This window comes from Oncorhynchus tshawytscha, linkage group LG05 (assembly GCF_018296145.1).
Source record: "Oncorhynchus tshawytscha isolate Ot180627B linkage group LG05, Otsh_v2.0, whole genome shotgun sequence".
NCBI classification, from domain to species: Eukaryota; Metazoa; Chordata; class Actinopteri; order Salmoniformes; family Salmonidae; genus Oncorhynchus; species Oncorhynchus tshawytscha.
Genome location: NC_056433.1, coordinates 24,198,336 through 24,226,308, shown reverse-complemented (window position 1 = coordinate 24,226,308; position 27,973 = coordinate 24,198,336). Strand labels below are relative to the sequence as shown.

At 42.7% G+C, this 27,973-nt stretch overlaps 1 protein-coding gene across 2 annotated transcripts; it reads right to left on the bottom strand.

The window, feature by feature from the left end:
• Positions 1-739: 739 nt before the first annotated feature.
• LOC121846505 (general transcription factor 3C polypeptide 2-like) lies at positions 740-27,973 on the bottom strand. Of its 2 annotated transcripts, XR_006083394.1 has the most exons (12): positions 27,831-27,973; positions 27,386-27,694; positions 21,099-21,199; positions 20,758-20,848; positions 12,215-12,579; positions 11,951-12,040; positions 11,670-11,784; positions 7,969-8,000; positions 7,662-7,763; positions 7,277-7,379; positions 1,960-2,068; positions 740-1,448 (listed from the first exon to the last, which is right to left on the bottom strand). XR_006083394.1 is itself a non-coding variant. In XM_042321730.1 (11 exons), the coding sequence occupies exons 6-11, from the start codon at positions 12,029-12,031 to the stop codon at positions 2,058-2,060; spliced, it is 444 nt and encodes a 147-aa protein (XP_042177664.1). In that variant the 5' UTR covers positions 12,032-12,040; positions 12,215-12,579; positions 20,758-20,848; positions 21,099-21,199; positions 27,386-27,694; positions 27,831-27,973; the 3' UTR covers positions 1,812-2,057. The 2 variants fall into 2 exon arrangements, 1 of the variants encoding a protein (XP_042177664.1); XM_042321730.1 differs by lacking the exon at positions 740-1,448 and having other exon boundaries at positions 1,812-2,068.

Genomic DNA, 27,973 nt, shown 5'->3' with positions numbered 1-27,973 from the left:
GTGCTGGCGTCCCCCTGGCTGTCTGTGGCTTCCAGGCTGAACATGGTGCTGAACTAGGCCTGGGTCTCCTGCACCATCTTGTTAATGTGGGAACTCAAATCAAATCAAATTTGAAAACTGTTCAAGGCCCTGAGGCAGTGGTCTCTCACCAGGTCTGCCTGGCCCGCAGACAACACCCAGCTCCAGGCACACAGGCTGGGGTTGATACTGATCTACAGAGAGGAACAGGGTGAGAACAGTCAACGCACACTGGGATGATGATTTATGTTGATGAGATGGCTCAGTTGTATGGTTGCAACGCCAGACCTGTAGGTTTTATTCCTACATGGGCGACTAAGTCAACTGCATAAAAATGACCATATTATATTTGTCCTTTCAAGGAGAAATTATGTCCTCAATTCAACAGTCACACATCCACAACTAGAAATATCCCTCACAGGCTAAAACATACCAAACATGTACACAGAGATGAGGGATTAAGGGAAAACCTGTCAACCTCTATACCAGGCTTCCCCAACTGGTGGTGGTTTTATTTGGCCCTCTAAGTTTAAAAAAAATATATTTTTTTGTTTAATTATCATTGTTGGACATAAAATACTGTAAAAACACCAGAAAATCAGCTCCAAGTGATTTTAATTTAAGAAATCTGTACCCAAGTATTCCCACACATAAGAGAGACACGTGATCGTATACAAATGTTCATAAAGTTGTAAATTATTATGTTTTAGTCAAATATGATACATGTTTGGGCTTCTTGCAGTCAATTTGCAGTCTACAAATTATTTGCAATTATGTTGTTTTGGCCCACGACCATTCGCTCAAGGAAAAAAATGGTCCCGCAGCTGAATCTAACTGCTCTATACAGTACCAATAAAGAACAGTGCTTGAGAGACAGTAGAGATTGAGTCTATCCCGTTAATGCAACCAAATTGCCAGCTGTGGTCTCTGAAAGTATGGTCTCTGAAGGCATGGTCTCGGAAGGCATGACTGTCAGAGTTTAGTCAGAGGGCTAACACATCCTGACAGTGTTGAGCTCCAGTGCAACTCTTTACCCAGTCAATCGATTACAATCAGATTATTTGCTTAATCCACAGTCTCTGCTTCCCTACATGGTCAAGATCTAACACTAAGCTAGAGTGACTGGCTCCATGACCAATCTATGGGTTGCTATCACTGTTATAGCACTAGGCCTACATTATTGTAAGTCGGGAAGCAAGTTCAGGTAGTGAATCATTTAATAATGAAACATAATACAAAACAAGAAACACGACCAACGTACAGACGGGAAACTGAAACAGAAGCATTGACACCTGGGGAAGGAACCAAAGGGAGTGGCATATCTAGGGCATGTAATCAAGGAGGTGATGGAGTCCAGGTGAGTGTCATTATGCGCTGATGCAAGTGTACCGATGTCGACAGGTGTGCGCAATAACGAGCAGCCTGGTGACCTAGAGGCCGGAGAGGGAGCACACATGACAATTATTGCATTTAAACTAAGACAGAAGGCTCAGTGGTAAAACGAGCTAGTTTAAGATATGACTGTGCCTTGATGACTAGTGTCCCCACCCGCTCCCCTCCCCTGTGTCACTTGGGAGAGCACCGCTCATCTCCATCACTCTATCTGTCACGACCCAGACACCACGCATCATGACTATAGCACTCTATTGTCCTCTCATCCCCCCCATCTCTCCACTGAGGCCCAGGGTGACATTTTCCTCATTTTACAGCTCATTACTTTGTGTCTATCTTTATTTCTGCCTGGTCATCTGAGAGTATCTCCTCCTCTCCTCCCTATATCCCAGCTGAGCCTAATGCAGACCGGGGGGGGGGGTCTTCTGATGATAACTTCAGTCACATAGATCACATTCACACAGCTTTCAGCCTGGCCGCTCCAGCAATGAAGAACATTACTATGGAAGAGTTGTTTGGTTTTGTGATATTAGGCAGTATTAGATTCACCTTGGTTAGTGAAGCCAAAGGCATCAGGTCCAGGCTTAGTCTCCATGTGGTCTCTGCAGCCTGCATGTGTTTCAAAAGGAGCTTAGTTCTGGACATTCTTAAATGTCCTCTGGAAGAAAAAGAGTTCAATCGAGTCTGATTACAGGCTAAAACATCACAAAATAAAAAAAGCTATTATATACTACTGTATCATAAACTAAAAGTAAGATTAATTTTCTTCTCGCTCAGCATGAATACACCTCATCTTCCCTGGCCTATACCTCTGAACTTTGTGAAATAGTGAACCTTACCCTAGCATGTTTCCCACACTGGAGAGAAGGGGAGACAGATTGAGGCTAGGGTAGTTCTCCTCTCAGGGGTTGAGTGAGAGGAGCTTTAAGTTAATAGGAATAAAGAGCTTCCTGCCCTCACCTTAATCCCTTACTGTCCCAGTGAGGTGACACACCAGAGGTAAGGGGGCCCTAGCCAGGTGAGCTGTGGGTAATGGTTGTGCTTAGAAGGCCATGGCCCCATGGCTATGCTGCGTTGGGAGACTCATGAGTGGTGTGTGTGTGTGTGTGGGGCAGTGACAGGGTCGGTGGAGCGGAAGGCAGGGTAACAGATGGAGGAGCCCTAGAGAGAGGAGGGCTGGAGAGGGAAAAGGGGAAGGATGGATGGTGGTTCTTAAATGAATGAATGAAGGGTGCAACACTTAAAGTCCTAACCCGGGAGCAGGCTGTCACTAGGGGCCACTGCTGATTTGTTGTGGAAACCAACGCCACAATTGTGAGCAGGGAGAGCGTTTGCAGATGCTCCCTGGACCCTCCAGTTTACTCAGGTGTGTCTGAGACTAATCTAATAAATCTGTCGGCCTAGCAAGCCACGCTGCGTATACAAACACACTGGGTGCGTGTATTGGTGTGTGGCACCGGTTGCTCAGGGACTGCAGGCGGGTCCTGACACACATAACAACACACATACAATTCGCTACAATGCAGAGTTTAGGCAGTTGTGTGCACATATCTCGAAAAAGCAAAAACATTTTGCAACACATTTGTAATACTCCATGGTATAACACACACAAGCAGCCAAATATGTTTGTGCTGTGATGTAGCAGGAACAGACAGCTGAGACAATCACAAAGTGAGAGAGTCAAAGGTTAACAATAAGCATGGCAAAAATACTGTCCCCTCACTGCCACTCTACCTCAGTCAGTCAGCCACTCACTGATCTCATCTCAGTGCTCTCTAAATGTTGCTCTCTAAAAGACATTGAGTGGAGTACCCCCCCACACACACACATGAGCATGCACACTCACCATAGCAGATCCAGAGCAGCTGTGAGAGTGAGATTAAGACAGGCGGTGAGTGTTCCCCACTATAGAAAGTATTTTCATTAACTGCAGATAGCCTAGTGGTTAGAGTGTTGTTGGATTGAATCCCCGAGCTGACAAGGTAAAAATCTGTTGTTTAGCCCCTGAGCAAGGCAGTTACCCCACTGTTCCCCGGGAGCCCGAAGACGTGGATGTCAATTAAGACAGCCCCCTCGGACCTTTCTGATTCAGAGGGGTTGGGTTAAATGCGGACAACACATTTCAGTTGAAGACATTCAGTTGTACAACTGACTAGGTATCCCCCTTTCCCTTACTCCCTCTGTTCTAACATGTCCCACCATGTCAATGTCATGTTAGTGGAAGTAGTACTTCCATTATTCATTTGCCATTCACACAGCTCAATATAACATGGCTAGCTTTAGGCTACTATGTGATACTCAAATTTTCCCTATACCCATCATGAGGTTGCTACAACCTAGCCTACGAATGAAAGATTACAAAGTAGCTACACAGGTAGAGAGTCAAATTTGAGTAATCTGTAAGCAAGCAGTTTAGCAGTTACACCGGCGGGCTCCCATGGCAATAAATGAATAAAACCAAAAGCTTAACTTGTAAGAGTTCCAGTGTTGGATAGCCATAGCCACTTAGGTAACATAGCATCCCTTTCTGTTTGAGCCGGGTGTTTGAGTAGGCTAAACTAGCTAGCTGCATTCGCTAGCTAAGTAAAAAAAAAAAGTTTGTTCAAAACTTTTTAACTATTGTCTCTCACTCTCTCTGAGTTAAACACTCACCACATTTTATGCACTGCAGTGCTAACTGGCTGTATCTTATGCTTTCAGTACTAGATTCATTTTCTGATCCTTTGATTGGGTGGACAACATGTCAGTTCATGCTGCAAGAGCTCTGACAGTTTGGAGGATGTCCTCCGGAAGTTGTCATAATTACTGTGTACATCTATTTTTATTTGATTTGATTTTTTATTTCACCTTTATTTAACCAGGTAGGCTAGTTGAGAACAAGTTCTCATTTGCAACTGCGACCTGGCCAAGATAAAGCATAGCAGTGTGAACAGACAACACAGAGTTACACATAGCAGATCCAAAGCAGCTGTGAGAGTGAGATTAAGACAGGCGGTGAGTGTTCCCCCCTATAGAAAGTATTTTCATTAACTGCAGATAGCCTAGTGGTTAGAGCGTTGCTGGATTGAATCCCCGAGCTGACAAGGTAAAAATCTGTCGTTTAGCCGTTTAGCCCCTGTCGTTTAGCCCCTGAGCAAGGCAGTTACCCCACTGGAAGGGGGTGAGAACCATGAGCCTCATAGGTTTTGTATTGAAGTCAATGTACCCAGAGGAGGACGGACACTACCTTACAGAGTGCTGTTGAGGCTACTGCAGACTTTCATTGCAAAACAGTGTGTTTTAATCAATTATCTGATTACATGTCAATGTATTTAGTATAGTTTTATCTAAAAAGGATCACTTTAATGTTTCACCATTTTTATTTTTATTCAATTTACTGAGGAGGATGGTCCTCCCCTTCCTCTAAGGAGCCTCCACTGACATGTACCTTTTTTGATTAGCATTCATACTGTATTCATTGTTGTGCAAGTCAGTGTATTTTGGAAGATATCGGTGTGTGGTGTGAGGCAGGGGCGGAAAAGGTACACACAAATCTGCTCTCAATGAATTGTTTGAGGTAGCAAGGGTTGTTGAATAGGTTGGGTAGTGGGATCATGATCAAACTCCCACCATGTCTGCAGTCACAGCTGTTTAGCCAATCAGATATAGACAGGCTCTGCAGAAATACCAAGGTAGACCAATCAACACAAGAAAGGTGGTTTTGACTAGGCCATTCCAAGATATTAAAATGTTTCCCTTAAACCACTCAAGTTTTGCTTTAGCAGTATGCTTAGGGTCATTGTCCTGCTGGAAGGTGAACCTCTGTGGGCGGCCCTGTCTTGACAGGTTTGTTGTGGTGCCATATTCTTTCCATTTTCTTATAATGGATTTAATGGTGCTCCATGGGATGTTCAAAGTTTCAGATATTTATTTATAACCCAACCCTGATCTGTACTTCTCCACAACTTTGTCCCTGACCTGTTTGGAGAGCTTCTTGATCTTCATGGTGCCTCTTGCTTGGTGGTGCCCCTTGCTTAGTGGGGTTGCAAACTCTGGGGCCTTTCAGAACAGGTGTATATATACTGAGATCATGTGACAGATCATGTGACACTAAGATTGCACACAGGTGCACTTTATTTAACTAATTATGTAACTTCTGAAGGTAATTTGTTGCACCAGATCTTATTTAGGGGCTTCATAGCAAAGCGGGTGAATACATATGCATGCACCACTTTTCTGTAAAAATAAATTGTTTTGTTTTTTTAAACAAGTTATTTTTTAAATTTCACTTCACCAATTTGGACTACTTTGTGTATGTCCATTACATGAAATCCAAATAAAACTTACAGGTTGTAATGTAACAAAATATGAAAAATGCCAAGGGGGTGAATAGTTTTGCAAGGCACTGTAGGTACTCTCCTGAGAAATGGAGACCCCAGGTCAGTAGCCTAGGTACTCTCCTGAGAGATGGAGACCCCAGGCCAGTAGCGTAGGTACTCTCCAGAGAAATGGAGACCCCAGACAAGTAGCCTAGGTACTCTCCTGAGAGATGGAGACCCCAGGCCAGTGCAGGGGCCAGGCCGTCTCAGTAGAGAAGAAGAGCTTGAAGGACTGTCAGGGCTCCCAGGTCCTCCTCAGGTCCCACATCTTTACCCTCCTATCATCCCCCACCATCACCATGAGGTCTATAGAGAGGGATGGGCAGAGGAGAGGGGAGAAGATATGAGGGGATAAGGAGAGGACAGGGGAGGAGAGGAAAGAAAAAGTAATAGAACAGGAGGGAGGACAGGGGAGCTAATGGAGAGTAGAAAAGGTGGATATAAGATGGAGGGAAATGAAGGAGGATGAAAAGGTGGGAGTGGACCGCTCCAGTCTGCCTGCCCAGGGACGATACCATTGTCGCAATATTTTTTTCCATGGCAAAAATGAAAAAAACGAAGCAGATCATACTGTTTGGTCATTTAAAAACCTGCTGTTTGTCAAATATTGTGGAAAATAAATACATGTGACTCTGGATGACAACATAATGATGTATATTTCCAACATTAGGGCTGTTTTCCCTCAAGAAGTTAAATCCACTTCGCGTTTTGTTTCCCTGCCACGATACTAATGAGTATCGCGAAACTGGCATCTTCCCGGCCCCAATTAAAACCCAGCCAGACAGATAAGATGGATGCCTGCTCCTTGCCAAACGACCCAGAGCGGGGCCCCAAGTGCCTCGACAACACCAGCCCATAGACTATAAAAAAAAAAAACTGCTGTTATGGCCTATCAATGTTATACTCTAACCCGTGACTCCTGATATCTTTACAGCTTTCTAATAAAGATTAACCTCACACATAACCCTGGTGCTTTAAGCTGCTGGTGGTTGTTCAGTATGCAGCAGACTGAGGAGTGAGATGAGATGGGGATCACAGAGCCTTTAACTCTTCTAGCTAATTAGATTTATCTGCTCTGTTACACAGGAGATGCATGGCCCGGGAGGCTACAGTTCTTTTAGACTTTACTACAGGGGTAAATAAGTGTTTAATTAAAGATGTGTGCGTGACGGTGTGTGTCTGCCCTACAGCAGACGCAGACAGCTGCTAGGTGCAGCGTGGCGCTCACAGTCGGATGGTCACTGCTTTTTACAGTCCACGGCCATATTGGATTGTTGGAGATGAAAACAAGGCTACATGTTCAGAATGACAATGGTTGGTTGGTTGCTCCGATGCAGGCAGTAATGTAGCCTACCTCCCTGGGTCTCAGTCTGATAATGTAAGTCATACCGCATATGGGCTTATTGCTACAACTGCAGTGCAGTTGGTTGTGATCCTAGGGTGACTTTGAGCCTCAACTAGTGGTTTGAGACAGGTCCTTGAGTCCTTCGTTGTGATTTGCCATTTACCTGGATGCGTGGCAGAAGCTGAGGGCACAGGTGGCGTTGTCATGGGCGACAAAGCAGTGGTAGGGGTAGAGGGCAAAGGAGTGGTCCCACAGGGCCACTGTACCTGCAGGGTAAAGACAACAGGACATGTACTACAGCTGAAAGATTAGAACAATGTATAATGTACACAAAAACCCAGACATGTCTGTCAACCACACTGACTATAAGAATGGGGCTCATAACCCAATGTTTACTCAAGTGAGTGCCAAATTTAGTTTGAACAGAATCATACTAGTACTTCTAGACTACATGTAACCCCACCGAATCGCTACCAATCCTTGATTAAATGAATAACAATCAATCAATGAGCCACAGATGTACAGAAGGCTGCAGTGTTGTTGAGTACCATCATAGAAGCCAGCAGCCAGTCCGTGGAGAGGACCTGGTTATTCTTTTCATCATGGTTGGCCTGGAGGGAGCCTCTCTTCAGGGTGATCACACCATGCACCTACAGACACACATGGAAGGATAATAATGAGATGTGTACACATCAGCAGGACAAGCATGTCATAAGATTAAAATAAAACATTGTGTGCATGTGGCTGGACAGTGTTTTCTCTTTCTCAGAATTGCTGAGAGTTGAAGATTGCAGTTCAACTTTCCATACAGCTGTAGTCTTTTGTGTGAGGATGAGAGAACAGATATTAGCCTACCTGGCAGATCATCAGTGCTGGTCTGGCTCCACCTATTGGGAAACACATAAATAGTCTTTATTAACTCTATATGATTATTGATGGGAAGATTATAACTCAATACATGAACACAGATTTATTACTGACTGTAATTAAACAAACTTGGCTATTTGGCATGCGAACACACACACACCATCTAATTCAACTCTTATTCACCCTGCAGTCAGTGCAGTCAGATAGCACTGAGACAGGGAGAGAGAGACATGGAGCTGAGGAATCACAGTCCCTCTCCAAAGCCAGTCTGTCATTTAAGATGGAATCGGCTAGCCGTCAGAATCCCAGGCCGTGTCTGACCACTCTGTGATATGGATGTGCAAAGTCAGGGCCCAGGGCTGTTCAATCACTGAGAAAACGTGGCCCTACTTGTCCATCTGTAATAACAGCATGGGGTTAGATAGATACAAGGACATGGACACTGTATGTACAATACTGGAGAAATGCTAATAGCACTTCATAGCTAACAGGAGGAATACGGCCATGGATGGGTGTCCGACAGAGTAGTGTTAATCTCTGGGGGATTTCAGGTCTTCCATTAGTCTCCACATTGAGCAGTCCACCTCTGCACCCACCCCCCTACAGGTCGATGAGGTCGATAAAGCATCGTGCCTCACTGTCCCCGCAACCCCACCATCGCCCCCTCCACCCACACCTCCCCAATCCCAGCATCCTCCCTTCCCCATAGGCTGATTTAGGCCAATGTGAGTGACAGGTCTGAGGGAGAACGGTGTCAGGTACTGGACTGAAATGTATGCCTTCCAACACTAATAACTGCGTCGCGATGCATCTTCTTTGTCATTTCAATTATAGATCCTTGTCTAATGGAAACTAAATTATCTCCATTGAGCGAGAAGGAGACAGGTTCTTTGTTTTCACCCACCAGGTTTTTTTTTTTTACTGGTACTCTCACGCACACCAAAAGCTATTTATAATTATCTGCCCAAAACAGTTTATCAGACGGAGAGCACACACTCACGTGCACATGCTTCTGAACCCTTAACCATCTCACTTCTGCACAGAGACAAGGCTGGCTCACATCATCAGTAAATTACAGTGATGGCATTACAGAATGGGATTTTGATGAACTCATTTGCATTTCATCCAGCCACCGTGGTAGGTTTCCTATCAGTCTGTTAAAAGCCCCCATTTCTCCCCTCTCTCTCTAGCTCCATGTAGAGTAAATTCTCCACATTCCCTCTCCCGATTTCTATTTTAGCCTCACACCTGGCCCTCCATACAGGCAGCACCAGGGGCCCTACATGTCACTCGTCCCTCAGGTGTGGCTGCCCTGACCGCTGTGAATCTAAAGGGGAGGGGGTCATAGTTCAGCTTAGTGACCCAGCTAGGCTCTCCCAGAAGAGGTCTTGGCAGGACATGAAGGATGGCTAGACAGAGCCCAATGTTCCCTCAACAGTCCAAAACCTCAATGTAACCTCCCAGGGCACTGACCATGGCATGTACTGTAATCTCTCCATCCCCCAGCTCTGAGCCTGGGCGAGTGGGAGGCTGCTGTGAAAGGAACTGTGTACAATGAGGCAGAAAACTATTAACTGGATAGAAAGGGCACTAAAAGAGGAAAAGAACAGTCAGGAATTTTAGGCTGTGAAAAAAGAAAAAACGCAATGCTGCATCCACAAACTGCTCAAAAAAAGCGCACCATAAAAGTGATATACCTGATATACTGAAGGGAGCATTCTAAACCCATGGTCAAAAGATGTCTGCAGCTTTCTGAGCTGTCTATATAAGGCTGACAAACACCTAAAGCTGTGATCCTACAGACCTAAAACCTTTGATGCGGATCGATAATAACGACTGATGTTATAGAGAGAAAAAAAGGCTAAAAAGGATCTGCACAAAAGAACCTCCAAGTTCATGAATCAGACTCTCTCTGCAGTGCTGCTCTTATCTCCTGGAGAGAGTCTGCCCTTTGTGTGTGTGTACCAGTGTGTGTAGTTTGACTGTTTCCTGCTGAAATGGTTCATTTTTTTGTTGTTGTTTGAATAGTCTAATTAGAATATGCATTCAAACTGACTTTAAGTTGCCAAAACTGTGAGGGATGCGGCAAGAATTTTCTAGTGTAAATGATGGATGGACCAGATAAACATGTCATCAACCCAATGGCCAAAGTCTTTATTACACTGCCCCGAGGCTGATGAGGCTCATAAGGGAGTAGTAGACTGTAGAAAAGAGCGGTGGCATCATATTACATCCCTAATCTATCTATTATAACTGTTGGTACTGCCAAGTACTGTCACCTTTAAAACCCTGTGAATCCATTACGATGGAGGGAATGGATACCCTAGGGCTTAATGCATTAATGATCACAGCCTGAAGATCGATGTCTCGTAAAACATATGTGCCTCATGATAAACACGCTGTAATGCAGAGTTTGATACTGCTATGGAGTACATGTGGATGGCACTCTGGAGTGTATTGTCTTGTAGACAGATTTGAACACTCCAGTAAATGGGGGAAATGGGAGCCCTTACAGACCAGACCGCTTGGGATGACAGAATGTGGTTGGAGAGCAGAATCAGTGAGGGATGACTTCAGGCGAGCAATTGTCTCTTTTTCTTTCTCTTCTCTCTCTGCCTCCATCTATTTATCCTACAATCCACTCTTTGTATCACCTCCCTCCATCGGTCTCTCTTCTGCAGAGATGAATAGAAAGTCATAGGAGGATGAGCATGTGCGCACACACACTGATAGATGTGTGAGGATACACTGTTCGTGGTGTGGAGAGTCCATGCACCAGCAGAACAATGCAGTGGGGGGAAAGCCCAGTGACTATTCCCTTGGTTACAGATCATGTGATCCCAAGGGAGAGGATATGGAATATGGATCATACAAAAATTCCGCTAGTAAATAGCCTCAGGCATACATGGGTTGGTTGTTTAGCAACAAAACCGATGCATGCGCAACGATGGGGCAAAACAGACGGGTTGGCTTAGATTATTGACATGTAAACTATATTTTGTCTCCAATGTTTATTGACAACATAAATAAAGTTGCACAATGAGCATTTGTTGCCTCTCAAATACATCATTACAGTTATTGATTAGCTAGCTAGCAAATTGTAGCATCGACGTGACAGCAGTCAAAATACCTCAAAACAAAGCATGGCATCAAGAACAAGATAAAACTAAGCGAAACGAACCACTTACGATTCCCCACATGGCAGTTTCTTGACATTATTGGTAACTATCTGGCCATCCAGAATCACAACAACACATGGCCTTCTGCCCCATTGAAGCGTGCACATCGTTTTTGTGATGTTCTCCGCTAACCCGTCTATATGATGTAATAATAATAACAACACATGATTTTGATGTGCCCTTGCATGAAACACAAAGATGAAGCAAATATGAATTTATTTGACTTGAATTTGTTTTACAATTGCGACTTCAATGAGCAGCATGAAAACTGATTTTAAAAAGACTTCCAGCTTTTTTGCAGGACCAAGCTCAGGCTGTTGAATGACAATACTGCTCCCTTCTGGAGCAGCACATACATTGCAACTACAACACCAGAGTATAAGGTTTGATTCAGGCATAATGATATGGCTAATATATCTGTTACATGTAAATATTCTGTCACAAATGACTAATATGAGTGTTAATTTTAAGTTGCTTAGGTTCTATCGTGTGTTAAATGAGCATGCTAACCTTTAGCGGTGTGTTTCCTGCGGTCCTGCAGTGTGTTGGGTTGAGGCAGGCTGTCGATGGTGATGTGACCTGACGTGGAGGCAGCCAGGAGACACAGTCTGGGCATGTGAGGGGCCTGACAGAGAGGGAGGGGAGAAAGTTAATTATTTCTTATTTTGCTCAGTGTCTTGAGGTTTTCTGTCACAGTCATGTTGAGGATTTAGCTGTCATCATGCAGTGCCAAACAGGTATTAATGATGTGGGTAACATGTCCCTGCGTCTCTGTGTGCTTCTGTTCCTACCTTGTTAGTTGTGAGCAGCTCCCAGGCTCCTCCTGGGCACCACTTCACATTCCACACAAAGCCTTTATCCTGGGCCAACATTGGAGTGGACTGGGGAGAGAATAGGGATGGAGACAGAGAGATGGGGGGGAAATAGCCCTGAGAAAAGGGAGAGAAAGACCAAGAAGATAGTAGATGGAGAAAGAGAGTAAATCAAGAGAACTGGGAGTGAAAAAGAGACTAAATGATATTACACTGATCCCCTATTACCTGTCTGGTTCCTACCTGGTGTTGTACTGGAGTTGTCCCAAATCAGCGTGTTCAACCTGTAATGGTAGTCCAGGTTTCTGTAGCAGTAGATGGCAGCGTACTGGCTGACAGGGGTGCCATCGGGGGTGGGGCACAAGTCCATGGCCCACACCGGAACACCCATATAGAACAGCATGTCCCAGCGCTCAGGGTGGGCGGGAAGGCACTCAAACGTGAACAGTAAACATCAGACACACCAAGACCTTGGTGTTGCTAGCAGCACACTATTACAAGTTGAGCTACACAGGACCTACCTCTTCAGTTTGTGCAGAGGAGTTGTCTCTCTGAAGAAGGTGAAGGCTGTAGACCCCATTTCCTGCAGCAGGTACTTCTCAGCCTCACTGGGAGGGGAAATACATACCAAACATTTGATGTATTCTTGGGTTACTTGATATTTCGTGAGTTAGATTCAGATTTTTCCCCCCAGAAGATCAAGTATAATGTAATAATCAAAAATGTATTGATATTTCTTCCTGTCTGACAAGCAATGCCAAACCTTCTCTGAAGATATCCACTTAGCAAAGACCCATTCACAGTGGACAGTTTGATTTAACAGAAATGTGATTGACTTGGAGTTACATTGTGTTGTTTAAGTGTTCCCTTTATTTTTTTGAGCAGTGTATTTTTTTTTTACAATGGTGAGAGAGTGCCAAGATGGAGGCACGGAGGCTTCAACACAGCACCCCCTATCAGTCATCTAGATTTTAAATCATTGACAAAGTATATGAATAATGTAATTACATTGAGCACCCCCTACTGAGTGCACAAAACAGTAGGATCACCTTCCTAATATTGAGTTGCACCCGCTTTTGCCCTCAGGACAGCTTTAATTCGTCAGGGCATGGACTCTACAAGGTGTCGAAAGCGTTCCACAATTTTTTAAACCCCTCTTCGGAGGACAAATATTTCAATTTTTTTTCAATTTTTTTTTACAGCTTTTCTTCTACATATGCATACATTTTTACATATAAACGCAGCAAAAAAATAAACGTCCTCTCACTGTCAACTGGGTTTATTTTCTGCAAACTTAACATGTGTAAATATTTGTATGAACATAACAAGAGTCAACAACTGAGACATAAACTGAATAAGTTCCACAGACATGTAACTAAAATAGATAGTCAGTATCTGGTGTGGCCACCAGCTGCATTAAGTACTGCAGTGCATCTCCTTCTCATGGACTGCACCAGATTTGCCAGTTCTTGCTGTGAGATGTTACCCCACTCTTCCAATGGTATTGAGACCCGGGCTCTTTGCTGGTCATGGCAGAACACTGACATTCCTGTCTTGCAGGAAATCACACACAGAACGAGCAGTATGGCTGGTGGCATTGTCATGCTGGAGGGTCATGTCAGGATGAGCCTGAAGGATGATAAACACATGAGGGAGGAGGATGTCTTCCCTGTAACGCACAGCTCAGTCCGATGATGCTGTGACACACCACCCCAGACCATGACGGACCCTGCACCCCCAAATCGATCCCGCTCCAGAATATAGTCCTTGGTATAACACTCATTCCTTCAACAGTAAACACGAATCCGACCAAGAGCCCTTTTTGCCAGTCCTGTCTGGTCCAGCGACGGTGGGTTTGTGCCCATAGACGACGTTGTTGCCAGTGATGTCTGGTGAGGACCTGCCTTACAACAGACCTACGAGCCCACGGTCAAGACTCTCTCAGCCTATTGCAGACAGTCTGAGCACTGATGGAGGGATTGTGCATTCCTGGTGTAACTCGGGCAGTTGTTGTTGCCATTCTGTACCTGTCCCGCAGGTGTGATGTTCGGATGTAACGATCCTGTGCAGGTGTTGTTACACGTGGTCTGCCACTGTGAGGACGATCAGCTGTCCATCCTGTCTCCCTGTAGCACTGTCTTAGGCGTCTCACAGTACGGACATGGCAATTCATTGCCCCGGCCACATCTGCAGTCCTCATGCCTCATTGCAGCATGCCTAAGGCACGTTCACGCAGATGAGCAGGGACCCTGGGCATCTTTCTTTTGGTGTTTCTCAGAGTCAGTAGAAAGGCCTCTTTAGTGTCCTAAGTTTTCATAACTTTGACCTTAACCGTTCCCCAGGTGCATATTCAGTAATTATTTATGGTTCATTGAACAAGCATGGGAAACAGTGTTTAAACCCTTTACAATGAAGATCTGTGAAGTTATTTAGATTTTTTTACGAATTATCTTTGAAAGACAGGGTCTTTTTTTTGCTCAGTTTACATTTTACATATACATTTTGCATACACATTTGACATACAGTACATGGTACTTTTATATAAAGCAGTCACATAACAATACATTACAAACCTAAGCTCTTTAATCCCAATCCTCAGCCACTCTCAGCCCATCCCACCTATCACCATAGACCACCCTCGTTAGGTTTCCATGTGCCATATATTTTTCAATTGTGCTGTGATGTTTTACATACCTTTTTAAAATATTTTTTATATTTTTACCCCAATTTCATGGTATCCAATTGTTTTAGTAGCTACTATCTTGTCTCATCGCTACAACTCCCGTACGGGCTCGGGAGAGACGAAGGTTGAAAGTCATGCGTCCTCTGATACACAACCCAACCAAGCCGCACTGCTAGTTAAAACAGAGTGCAACCAACCCAGAAGCCAGCCTCACCAATGTGTCGGAGGAAACACCGTACACCTGGCAACCTTGGTTAGCGTGCACTGTGCCCGGCCCGCCACAGGAGTCGCTGATGCGCAATGAGACAAGGATATCCCTACCGGCCAAGCCCTCCCTAACCCAGACGACGCTAGGCCAATTGTGCGTTGTCCCAAGGAGCTATCGCAATCAGCCGCGACGGGGAGGTCCTGGGCGCGAACCCAGGGTCTCTGGTGGCACAGCTGGCGCTGCAGTACAGCACCCTTAACCACTGCACCACCCTGGAGGCGTTTTACATACCTTTTGAACCTTTCTAATTGTATAGTATCCACAGATTGTGAGTTAAAGATGAAAACCTTTCCTACGAGTATTATTATATTATTTATTGACTATGGCTTTCCAAATCGCCCAACACTGCTATTTGTAAAGTTAATTTTAAGTTTATGTTGTGATTTTTTAACCAATCCTGAACCTGTGACCGGAAACAAGCTACATAAGGGCAATTCCAGAATAAATGATCTGTTGATTCTGTCTCTTCACAGAAAAATCTACAAGTGTCATTTTTTGTACCAGTTCATAAACCATATGCCATGGAATCGGTACATCGAAAATCTCTTCCCATTTATTTTGCAACATGTATGGTGCAGCTGTCAACATTTTTGTCCTCAAATGAAACTGGTATATTCTTCTATTTATGCCAGTTCCTTTCAGACAATTTTATGTTTAATATATGGTAGGCAAACAAGTTCCCTACCTTCTTCTTTTTCCACTTGCCCCCTCCATTTGTGTGGTAGTGAAGCAAGCAGTCGGTTGTAAATCTGGATTGAGAAGATATTCCCATATATTGTCACGTTCTGACCATAGTTCTTTTGTGTTTTCTTTGTTTTAGTGTTGGTCAGGACGTGAGCTGAGTGGGCATTCTGTGTTGTGTGTCTAGTTTTCCCGTTTCTATGTTTGGCCTGATATGGTTCTCAATCAGAGGCAGGTGTTAGTCATTGTCTCTGATTGGGAACCATATTTAGGTAGCCTGCTTTGTGTTGGGTTTTGTGGGTGGTTGTCTTCTGTCTTTGTGTCTATGCACCAGATAGGACTGTTTCGGTGTTTCACATTTGTTGTTTTGTATTTATTAAACATGCTGAACACTAACCACGCTGCGCTTTGGTCCGATCCTTCGTCCACAGAAGAAAGCCGTTACATATATTTTCAATAGCTGCATGTGACATAACTACTCAGTTTCTATTCATAATATCAGTAATAAATATAATAACATTTTTAAACATTTTCTTATTAAATCAGTATATTGTAGTTTCTCCATAACATTTGTTGTAATATTTGTTCTATATTTTCTGGAGGATAAAACTGAAATTGTAACCAGATTTGTATGGCTTGTTGAAGAAAGGGCGATACTTCAAATAATTTCATTTTCAATTAGTCGGTAATGAGAAGTTGTAATCTGTATAAAGGCAAAAAGGACATTTTGAACAAAGGATGAGCCTTTCTTAAAAATCTACTGGAGAACCATTTTGGGTTTAAGTATAACTTATGTATGACTGAAGCTTTTAGTGAAAGGTTTAAAGCTTTAATATTTCATTATTTTAGCCCCCATTATATAAATAGGCACGTTTAAGTTTGTCTGTCTTAGCATATAAAAAATTGTCATGACTTCCGCCGAAGTTGGTCCCTCTCCTTGTTCAGGCAGCGTTCGGCGGTCGACGTCACCAGCTTTCCCCTTTTGTTTCGTGCATGATTGTCGTTGTCAACTGGTTTCATTTATGTGCTCTGGATATTTATGTTTATCCTTGTTGGAACATTGTTGATATTGAGAAAAGCTACGATTTTTACTCATACCTGTGTCCTGCGTCTGACTCCGGCTTATCCATTCACCTAGAACACTAACAAAAATGAGTAATTTGGAGTAGGCAGTGCCATTAGTAAGTAAACTGTGATAGGACCAAAGAGTTAATCAATGTGATTTTTCCATAAATAGACAAGTATTTACCTCTCCATGGTTGCAGAATCATATCTATTTTTGCAAATTTTCTATTGAAATTAATTGTAGAAAACTAATTTATATTTTGAGATGTGAATACCAAGTATGTCTACTTTACCAATAAAATGGGTGGATGGTGAACTAAAAGGTAGTGTAAACACTATTTTTGAACGATCCAATAGATAATATGGTACACTTCTCATAATTAGGTTTTAATCCAGAGAGGCTAGAAAAGTGATCAAGATATTCAATGAAACTGTGCAGGGATCCAGATTGCGGACTAGTCATCGGCATACATTCACACTTTTGTTTTTATACCCTGGATTTCTAACCACTTGATGTCCTTGTTGTATCTAATTTCAATAACTAGCATTTCAATGGCCATAATAAACAGTTATAGAGATGACGGACAGCCTTGTTTTACTCCTCTTAAAAGCTCAATACTTTGAGAAGTAACCATTATTTACTATTTTACATTTGGGATTACTGTACATAACTTTAACTCATTGTATAAGAGATTTACAAAAATTTAAGTAATCCAGGCATTTATATATAAAGTCTCGTTGTACTTTATCAAACGCCTTTTCAAAATCTGCTATGAAGACCAGGCCTGGTATCTTCAAGGTTTCATAATGTTCAATTGTTTCAAGTAGTTGTCGTATATTATCTCCAATATATCATCCATGTAAAAAACCTGTCTGATCAAATCTTTTATATTCTATGTGCTATGCATTTCGCCAGGATTTTCACATCACAACATTGAAGTGTTAGAGGCCTCCAGTTTTTTAAATGGACTGGATCTTTATACTTAACACCTGGGCCCTGTTTAAGTAGTAATGAAATCAGACCTTCTTGTTGAGTACCTGAACGTCTACCATTTGAATAAGAGTAATTAAAAACATGCTAATAATGGATCTTTGAGTACATCAAAAAAGGTCTGATATACCTCTACTGGTATACTGTCAAGCCCTGGTGTTTTTCCAGACTGAAAAGATTCTATTGCCTCAAAAAGTTACTCTTCTGTATGTTGGCCTTCATTCAGGTCTTTCTGTATATTTGTTAATTTTACATTAGTATTATTATTATTATTCTGAAATAAATCCTTACAGTTAACATTATTCAGTGGAAATGGAGGAGACTGAACAGAAAACATATGCTTAAAATATGTTGCTTCCTCTTTCAAAATATAATTTGGTGAATCATGGATAACTCCATTTGTAACGAATTTCTGTAAATTATCTTTGGTAAAATTTCTATGTTGAAAATTGAAGTAAAATGTTGTGCATTTTTCACAATTTTCCATCGAATTCGCTTTATTTTTGTAATACATTACATTTAGTTCCTGAATAAGTTTCCATTACCATGTACCTGCGCTGTTACTTCCTCTATTTCATTTATTAGTCTAATCTCTTTTGACCTAAACTGCTTTTGTTTTAATGCTGAGTATTGTATTTAATGGCCTCTAAAAGTACATTTAAAAGTGTCCCATACAATAAGGGGAACTGCTGTACCTATGTTGTGCAAAAAAAGTCTATTCTGAATTCTTTGGCTTAGTTAAGAACAAATTGTCATCCAATAGGCTTTGATTACATTTCCAATATCCATCCCTATCCACGTGGAAATTCTGTAAGAGTTAAATGGAGGCCAATTAGATGGTGGTTAACTCGCATTCGGTCTTCTATTAATACTTTTAAAAATGTTTGATGCCATCAAGAACGATACTAGGAAGAAATCAAGACGGCTAGCTTGATTAAGCCTCCTCCATGTACATCTCACTAGTTCAGGGTTTTTCAACCTCCATATATCCACTACTTCTAATGTAGCCATGATCTTTGTGATCTAAACACCATGGGAACACACAGCCGTCATACCGCTCAAGAAGGACACGCGTTCTGTCTCCTAGAGATGAACGTACTTTGGTGCGAAAACTGAAAATCAATCCCAGTTCAACAGCTAAGGACCTTATGAAGATGCTGGAGGAAATAGGTACAAAAGTATCTATATCCACAGTACAATGAGTCCCTATATCGACATAACCTGAAATGTCGCTCAGCAAGGGAGTAGCCTTAAAAAAAAATCCAGACTACGGTTTGCAACTGCACATGGGGACGAAGATTGTACTTTTGGAGAAATGTCCTCTGGTCTGATGAAACAAAAATAGAACTGTTTGGCCATAATGACTATCATTATGTTTGGAGGAAAAAGGGAGAGGCTTGCAAGCAGAAGAACACCATCCCAACTGTGAAGCACAGGGGTAGCAGCATCATGTTGTGGGGGTGCCTTGCTGCAGGAGGGACTGGTGCACTTCACAAAAGAGATGGCATCATGAGGAAATAAAATTATGTGTATATATTGAAGCAACATCTCAAGACATCATTTGGGAAGTTAAAACTTGGTCACAAATGGGTCTTCCAAATGGACAACGACACCAAACATACTTCCAAGGTTGTGGCAAAATGTCTTAAGGACAACAAAGTCAAGGTATTGGAGTGGCCATCACAAAGCCCTGACCTCAATCCTATAGAACATTTGTGGGCAGAATTGAAAAAGCGTTTGCGAGCAAGGAGGCCTACAAACCTCACTCAGTTACACCAGCTCTGTCAGGAGGAATGGGACAAAATTCACCCAAGTTATTATGGGAAACTTGTGGAAGGCTACCCAAAACATTTGACCCAAGTTAAACAATTTAAAGGCAATGCTACCAAATACTAATTGAGTATGTAAACTTCTGACCCACTGGGAATGTGATGAAAGAAATAAAAGCTTAAATAATTTGTTCTCTACTATTATTCTGACATTTCACTTTCTTAAAATAAAGTGGTGATCCTAACTGACCTAAGACAGTGTATTTTCTACTAGGATTGAATGTCAGGAATTGTGAAAAACAGAGTTTAAATGTATTTAGCTAAGGTGTATGTAAACTTCTGACTTCAACTGTATTTCTCCCAGTCCTTTTACCACCCAACCGCATCTATATTTGTAGAATGAGTTTCCTGTAAACAATAGATATTATATTCTTCATCTTGTAAAAATGTATATTTTTTTATGATCTGCTAAGCCATTAAAATGATAACTGGCTATATGTATTTCCTCACTCACCATAATGATACCCACGTTTCAATTATACTTACCACAACCAATGTTTGTAGACTTAGCATTAAAAAGCACCATGATGATTAAGTGTCCATATAGTGGTGTCATAATAATTTGCACTGTTAAGCATTCTGTAGCTGCAACTTTGTAAACCTCCAATTGTCCTAATATTCCATCTCAAATTGTCCTAAACATCCCCATATCTAGGTCTGTTGTCACTAAGACCATCAGACCATCGCCCTGACTCATGACACTAAAGCAAACCCTTGGCCTCCAATTGGCATTGGCCAGAGGGAAATATGGGCAGTCGCATAATAACATAATTATCTATGAGGGTGCTTACGAGAACTAATCCAAATAACATGGAAAACTGTTCAAAAAAATTAAATAGTAACAATAATAGATCATATTAATAGAAATAATAACAGCACAATCTTATAAATTAATGAACATATTTAGAAAGTCATAGCAATGCTATAAGCATGTCAGCCCAGCCTGCTCAGTTCATTGGATTCAAAGAGAAAACAACCTAAATATATCGCAAGACCAGTCCTTTTTTTAAAGTCCATTACATGCAAGACATATTTCATGTAGTCCTCATTATATCCTGTTGTATTCCGAAAAAAAGAAGGAAAAAGGAACATAGATTCTAACTCCTCCCCTTCATCTCCTCCCCTTCATCTACACTGGTTGGATTTAACAGCGGACATCAATTAGGGATCATAGTTTCAGGAGGATTCACCTGTTCAGTCTATGTCATGGAAAGAGCAGATGTTTCTAATGTTTTGTACACTCAGTGTATATTTAGGTGAGCCACTTACAACTTCTTGGTGGTTTTGGTGCACATCCAGATGGGTCCCATCATGTTGTTGGTCAGTCGATTGGCAGCCTTTACCATGGTATCAGGTTTGACTTGAATGAGTGAGAAGAAAAACAAGACAAGTCAGCCAAAAGTCCATATTTAGTTTGTCATTTGTCTCAGAGACTGGCCATTGATAAGATGGCGCCAACATAGAGGGCTATCTCGCTTCTAGTCCTTAGGAAACTTTGCAGTATTTTGTTTTTCTATGTATTATTTCTAACATGAACAGCCCAGAAAATCTTAAGCGTTATTACATACAACTGGCAAAAACTATTGGATATAAAAGCGATGTCAACTTACCAGTACCTTGACCAAGCATATGAGTTTCCCGAATCGGATCCTTTGTCTGCACCACCCAGGGCATTTGAACTGATCCCAGAGGCCGACCCAAAACAACGTTGCTGGAGAAGAGGAAGACAGAGCGGTTTTCTGGTCAGACTTCGGAGGCGCGCACACCACCTTCCACTTCAGAGTATGTTACTAGCTAATGTCCAGTCCCTAGATAACAAGGTCAACGAAATTAGGGCAAGGGTTGTTTTCCAGAGAGACATCAGGGATTATAACATACTCTGTTTCACGGAAACATGGCTCTCTCAGGATATACTGTCAGAGTCAGTAAAGCTACCTGGATTCTCAGTGCATCTCCCCCATCTCTCCGGGAAGAAGAAGGGCGGGGGAATATGTTTCATGATTAATGACTCATGGTGTAACTGTAACAACATACAGGAACTCAATTCCTTTTGTACACCTGACCTAGAATTTGACAAAGCAAATTTGAGAAAAAGGCTACCTAAATTCTATCAGCATATTGACTGTAGCACTCGCGCTGGAAATACGCTGAACCACTGTTACTCTAACTTCCGTGATGCATACAAGGCCCCCCCAACCTCTTTCGGCAAATCTGACCACTACTCCATTTTGCTCCTCCCTTCCTATAGGCAGAACCTCAAACAGGATGTACCCATGCTAAGGACTATTCAATGCTGGTCTGACCAATCGGAATCCACGCGTCAAGATGGTTTTGATCACGCTGACTGGGAAATATTCCGGGTAGCCTCAGAGAATAATATTGACGTATACTCTGATTTGGTGAGTGAGTTTATAAAGAAGTGTACAGGATATGTTGTACCCACTGTGACTATGAAAACCTACCCTAACCAGAAACCGTGGATAGATGGTGGCATTCACGCAAAACTGAAAGCGCGAACCACCGCATTTAACCATGGAAAGGAGACTGGGAATATGGCCGAATATAAACAGTATGCTTATTCCCTCCGCAAGGCAATCAAACAAGCACAATATGAGTATAGAGACAAAGTGGAGTTGCAATTCAACGGCTGAGACACAAGACATATGTGGCAGGGTCTACAGTCAATCACAGACTACAAAAGGAAAACCAGCCACGTCATGGACACCCACGTCTTGCTTCCAGACAAACTAAAACCCCTTCTTTGCCCTCTTTGAGGATAATACAGTGCCAGCGACGCTGCCCACTACCAAGGACTGTGGGCTCTCCTTCTCCATTGCCAACGTGGGTTAGGACTTGGGTAAGACTTGGGTAACCCTCGCAAGGCTGCCAGCCCATACGGCATCCCTAACCGCCTCCTCAGAGCATGCGCAGACCAGCTGGCTGGTGTGTTTATGGGCATATTCAATCTCTCCCTATCCCAGTCTGCTGTCCCGACATGCTTCAAGATGGTCACCATTGTTCCTGTACCCAAGAAGGTAAAGATAACTGAACTAAATGACTATCGCCCCGTAGCACTCACTTCTGTCATCATGAAGTGCTTTGAGAGACTAGTGAAGGATCATATCACCTCCACCAGGATCAGGTTACAGTGGGTCTGCTCTACAGAACCCTCTTTCCACCACAGAGGGGAAAGAGGGGTGAAGTTGGCCGTTTTATGACGGTCGTAAATACCTTACAGAAACTTTCTCTTCCTTGTCATGCAATATTGAGGGAAAGAAACCTTTGAGTAACAAAGGAAGTCCTCCCGCCCAAAACTCCAACATCAACAGATTTGGGAATTAAACATTTCCTTTCGTCCAAACAGTTTGGGATCCCATGAAGTATAACAACATAACTGTATCTCTGAATATGTATATTTCCCAGTGATCAGGGTCACACCCAAATGTTGGGAACTGATATGATATGTAATGTGATGTTTGCCTTATAAATGAGATAATTATTTTTCATATGAAGGTTTAACCAAGTCAGTGGTCACGCCCACATGAACAGACATTACGAAAAAAGAGAGCATGGAGCTGGTTAAAAAAACTACAAGACTACACATTTACAGTCTGCAGTTGTATATGTGAAATAGTTTAGTAAACTTGCCCGAGGACGAGAGGAGAACACTTCCCTATCGAACAACCGAATGATACTCTGAAAGATCCATTCTGGAGAACATTTCCCTATTGAACGACCATTGGTACGCCTGACGTATCCATTATAACAGACAGAAAGTACAAAATACTTTGATCTCTGGTGGACAAACCAGAGACTTTGTCGAATAAACTCCCCAGGTGGATCGAGTGTTTTCAACAGAGAGACAGCAAAGACAGACACACGTAAATAAGTAAATTGTATTTTTTCCGAATGTTCATGTGCAAAGTATTAGCATTTCCGTGAGCATAGTTATTAGTTGTGCGTACGATAGTGGAGTCCTTTGTTTTTTCTCCTGCTCTTTCTTACCTGCCCCTCCCTTTTCATTTGGTGTAACAAGCCGTCATATCGGTTTAGTCCACTAGGGACTTTTAATTTTATCATGTTAGTAACCAATGTATAACCTATCCTGTGTGCGTATATGCACTTCTGTGTGATTATTTAGTTAGTTAATAAATAAATAATTCATCCAATTGGTATATCACTGATTCATCATTTATGCTAGGTTTGTGACATTCAGTATATGATGGATGAGGTAATAATACATGAATAAGTGACTGTAATCGATAAGATATGAAACTGTCTGAACAGAGTTCAATTAAGGAAATAGTAACTCTTTAAACAACATTTTCCCGTGGTGCTCTGACTTCCCAGTTAATGAATGAATGTTTACATGATTTGTTTAATCATGTAATATTTACACATAGAGAATTGATTTGATATTATAACAGTCTTCACATTAATGATAGTCCAAGACACGACACACCCTAGACCCACTTCAATTTACTTACCGCCCCAATAGGTCCACAGACGATGCAATCGCCATCACACTGCACACTGCACACTGCCCTATCCCATCTGGACAAGAGGAATACCTGTGTAAGAATGCTGTTCATTGACTATAGCTCAGCATTCAACACCATAGTTCCCTCCAAGCTCATCATTAAGCTTGAGGCCCTGGGTTTCAACCCCACCCTGTGCAATTGGGTCCTGGACTTCCTGACAGGCCGACCCCAGGTGGTGAAGGTAGGAAACAGCATCTCCACTGTGCTGATCCTCAACACTGAGGAGCCCTCTCCTGTACTCCCTGTTCATCCATGACTGAGTGGCCATGTACGCCTCCAACTCAATTCTCAAGTTTGCAGACGACACAACAGTAGTAGGCTTGATTACCAACAACGACGAGACAGACTACAGGGAGGAGCTGAGGGCTCTAGGAGTGTGGTGTCAGGAAAATAACCTCTCACTCAACTTCAACAAAACAAGGGAGATGATCGTGGACTCCAGGAAACAGCAGAGGGAGCACCCTCCTATCCACATCGACGGGATAGCAGTGGAGTGGAGAAAGTGGAAAGTGTTAAGTTCCTCCGTGTACACATCGCGGACAAACTGGAGGCTGAAGAAATGTGGCTTGTCATGTGGCTTGTCACCTACAACCGTCAAACTTTTACAGTTGCACAATTGAGAGTATCCTGTTGGGCTGTATCACCGCCTGGTACGGCAACTGCACTGCCCACAACTGCAGGGCTCTCCAGAGGGTGGTGCGGTCTACACAACACATCACCGGGGGTAAACTACCTGTCCTTCAGGACACCTACAGCACCCGATGTCACAGGAAGGCCAAAAAGATCATCATTGCTCATCAGTACAGGTGCATCCAAGCTGGGACCAAGACATGCAAAAACATCTTCTATGTCAAGGCCATCAGACTGTTAAACAGCCATCACTAGCACAGAGAGGCTGCTACCTACATACAGACTTGAAATCATTGGCCACTTTAATAATGCCACTTCAACAGTGGTGGGCCGTCAGGGCCAGCAAGGCCTTCTCTGCTGGCCTAAACATCATCAGAATATAATTTAAAAATATATATATTTTCCCACAAATACGTATTAAATTATTCCCCAGAGTAAGAGTTATACTCTTCACTTCATAGCTTTCCTCTTGGTTGCACTGCTTCCAGCCCCAGGTTGAGATTTGGAGGGCTGGTCTTTATGTTAGATCTTTTATCCAATCATATTCAGCCATCATGTTTTGCCAGGGGTCTAAAATCTGCCCTCAGGCCTTCAGAATCAACAGTGCGGGCGCTTGTAGCTTAAAGTGAATGGAGATGAAAATGTAGTGTCAACCAATCAGCTTTAGAGTTGGCTATTGTACGCCTGCTGGCTGGTTCCAGTGTTACACAGGAGCCAGCTAGCAGGCGTAGTGCGTGCACGTCTTTTGATTGGATTACCAATATCGAGAGGCAGGTCCTATATGGGCAGGTCTATGCAAACCTAGGAAACTGAATTTGATAAACTAATTAATTTGCGTACTACTAAGCTGTTTTTTTTAACCCACAATGGCGGAAGGAGGAGAAGATATCGATTTGGTCAAGGATATAATTATAACGCCATTCTCAAGACAAACTTTTCAAGAAAAGTTAGACATTGTCAGGAGAGGTCGCCCGACGCCGACGCTACAAAGCCTGTCACAGGCGGGAAAGGGGTTCGTTCGCCACTTTCAAAGTTCCAACTACGAGCGCTATCAATGGCTCACAGGCTCCGAGAAGCACTGCAAACTGTACTTCTGGGAATGCCTATTATTACAATTGAGCGAGAGAGGCGCAGGTTCAGTCAAATCTACGATGACACAGCGTGCATCTCAAGTTCACCCAGCGCACGCAGAGGCCCAGCACAAGGAGACCCTCTCACATACTACCAACAACTCCACAGCAATATTCTGGACAACATTATTTGCCAGATACGACACAGGTTTCAAGACCACGAAAAATGTATGTTTCTCTCCCTCCTGGACCCCCAGCACTTTCAGACCTACCGGAAAAAAATCCCGCAAACAGCCTTCTCCAGTTTAACAGAGAGACACGGAACACTGTTCGACCTATCCAAGCTAAAAACAAAACAGAACTGACTGTAATGTATGCTATGACTGATTTTGAAGGGAAAAGTGCCTCTGATCTCCTTGATTTCCTTAAGCAGAAAAATCTGAATGAGGACATGGGGCAACTTTACACATTGGCATGTGTGACAGTGACTATCCCTGTGTCCACGGCTTCTGTCGAGCGGTCATTCTCGGCCTTAAAGCGAATCAAAACGTATTCCAGAAATGCTACTGGACAGACTCGGCTTTCAGCATTAGCCTCCATGTCGATAGAAAAGTACTTATTGGTGGAGCTAAAACGCACAGATAGACTGTACAACAATGGCTCACAGGCTCCGAGAAGCACTGCAAACTGTACTGCTGGGAATGCCTATTATTTGCAAGTGATAGATTTGGTGTTTGGAGGCACACTGGCTTTGCAAGCTTGAGTTGTCTAACCAAGGCAGCAATGAGACACGGCTGGGCACTTACAAGCAATGGTGCTTTTGAAAACTTTTGGGGACACCCGAGTGGATCTACAGCTCAACGAACAAGCGCGCAGGGCAACCGGAGCTGCACAATGAAAAGGTATTGTACTCTTCCCCTGCAATTCTATGAATAAAAATGTCAATTTCAAGGTGACGCAACGCCTGGTTTTATACTGCGTTTCTGTCTAAATGTATAGTGTCTAGAGCCATGGCATCATAATGATGGTAATAAGAGGTGGATTAATTCGGGTGGGACTGTGTAGGACCTCACTGAAGGCCCAGGCCCACGGCACGCCACTGCACTTCAATAATGTTTACATATCTTGCATCACTCATCCCATGTGTATATACTGCATAATATACAGTATTGCATCTTAGCCTACGACGCTTTGTCATTGCTCATCCATATATGTATATATTCTTATTATTTTCCTTTACTTAGATTTACTTAGATTTGTGTGTAAAGTTCGTTTTATACTGGATATTCAGATATCTCGTCAATAGCCATTGAACCAAGCATGCCTTGACAATGAAAATGGTATATTCTGAATCAGGGGAGGTTTGAAAACAATTTTTTAGAACTGCTAGTAGTTAGCATAAAAAATTGTGTGGATTGTTCTCCATCCTTAGGTATCTGTTGTGGAATTTTGAGATATTACTTGTTAGATATTGCTGCACTGTCGGAACTAGAAGCACAAGCATTTCACTACACTAGCAATAACTTCTGCTAACCATGTGTACGTGACCAATAAAATGTGATTTGATTTGATCTAGATGGCAAAATCCCTCCTATATCTCTGTTTGTCTGCAAGTCTATGTATCACAATCTACTGCTAAAACAAAACTGTACTCACAAGACCTCAGGAAATGCGTTGAATCTAAGGTCTTTCATTGGCGTGCCTCAGCTCCAAGTCTTAGTCTTCTTGAATATCTTCATCCTCGCTTTCCTCCTCCTCAGTCTTTATTTTCTGGAACAAAGTCCTTATCGTTTTTGGTGTTGTCACTGTTAAAATTAGGAGCTTTCCTGTTCTTGCCCTTGCCTCTGTTTCTGGGGCTGGGTTGAGCTGGGGCTGGGGCCTGTGCTAGACTCCCAGTCATTCTGAGTAGCATTGTTAGGTTGCTTGTAAACCTCCTTGGTCTGGGTGTGAAGGTACTGCAATGCACTGAAACAGAACAGAGGCATAAAACAATGGGTCAATGTAGCATGACATTTTGAAAACTCGTAAATGTTAAAATTGTTTTAAATGTGAAGACAATGTTTGATTTGGTTGGGTTCCCCCATGGCCTCGGAGTCACTACCCTGTTTGCTCAACTTCTGGGCAATGGTTGCCATTCACTTCCTAGACAACCTTACGGAGCACCTCTTCTTTATCACAGAAAGCCTAGACAACGTCACTGAGCAACTCTTCTTGGTCAGAGGCAGCCTCAACAGCCTGTGAAAC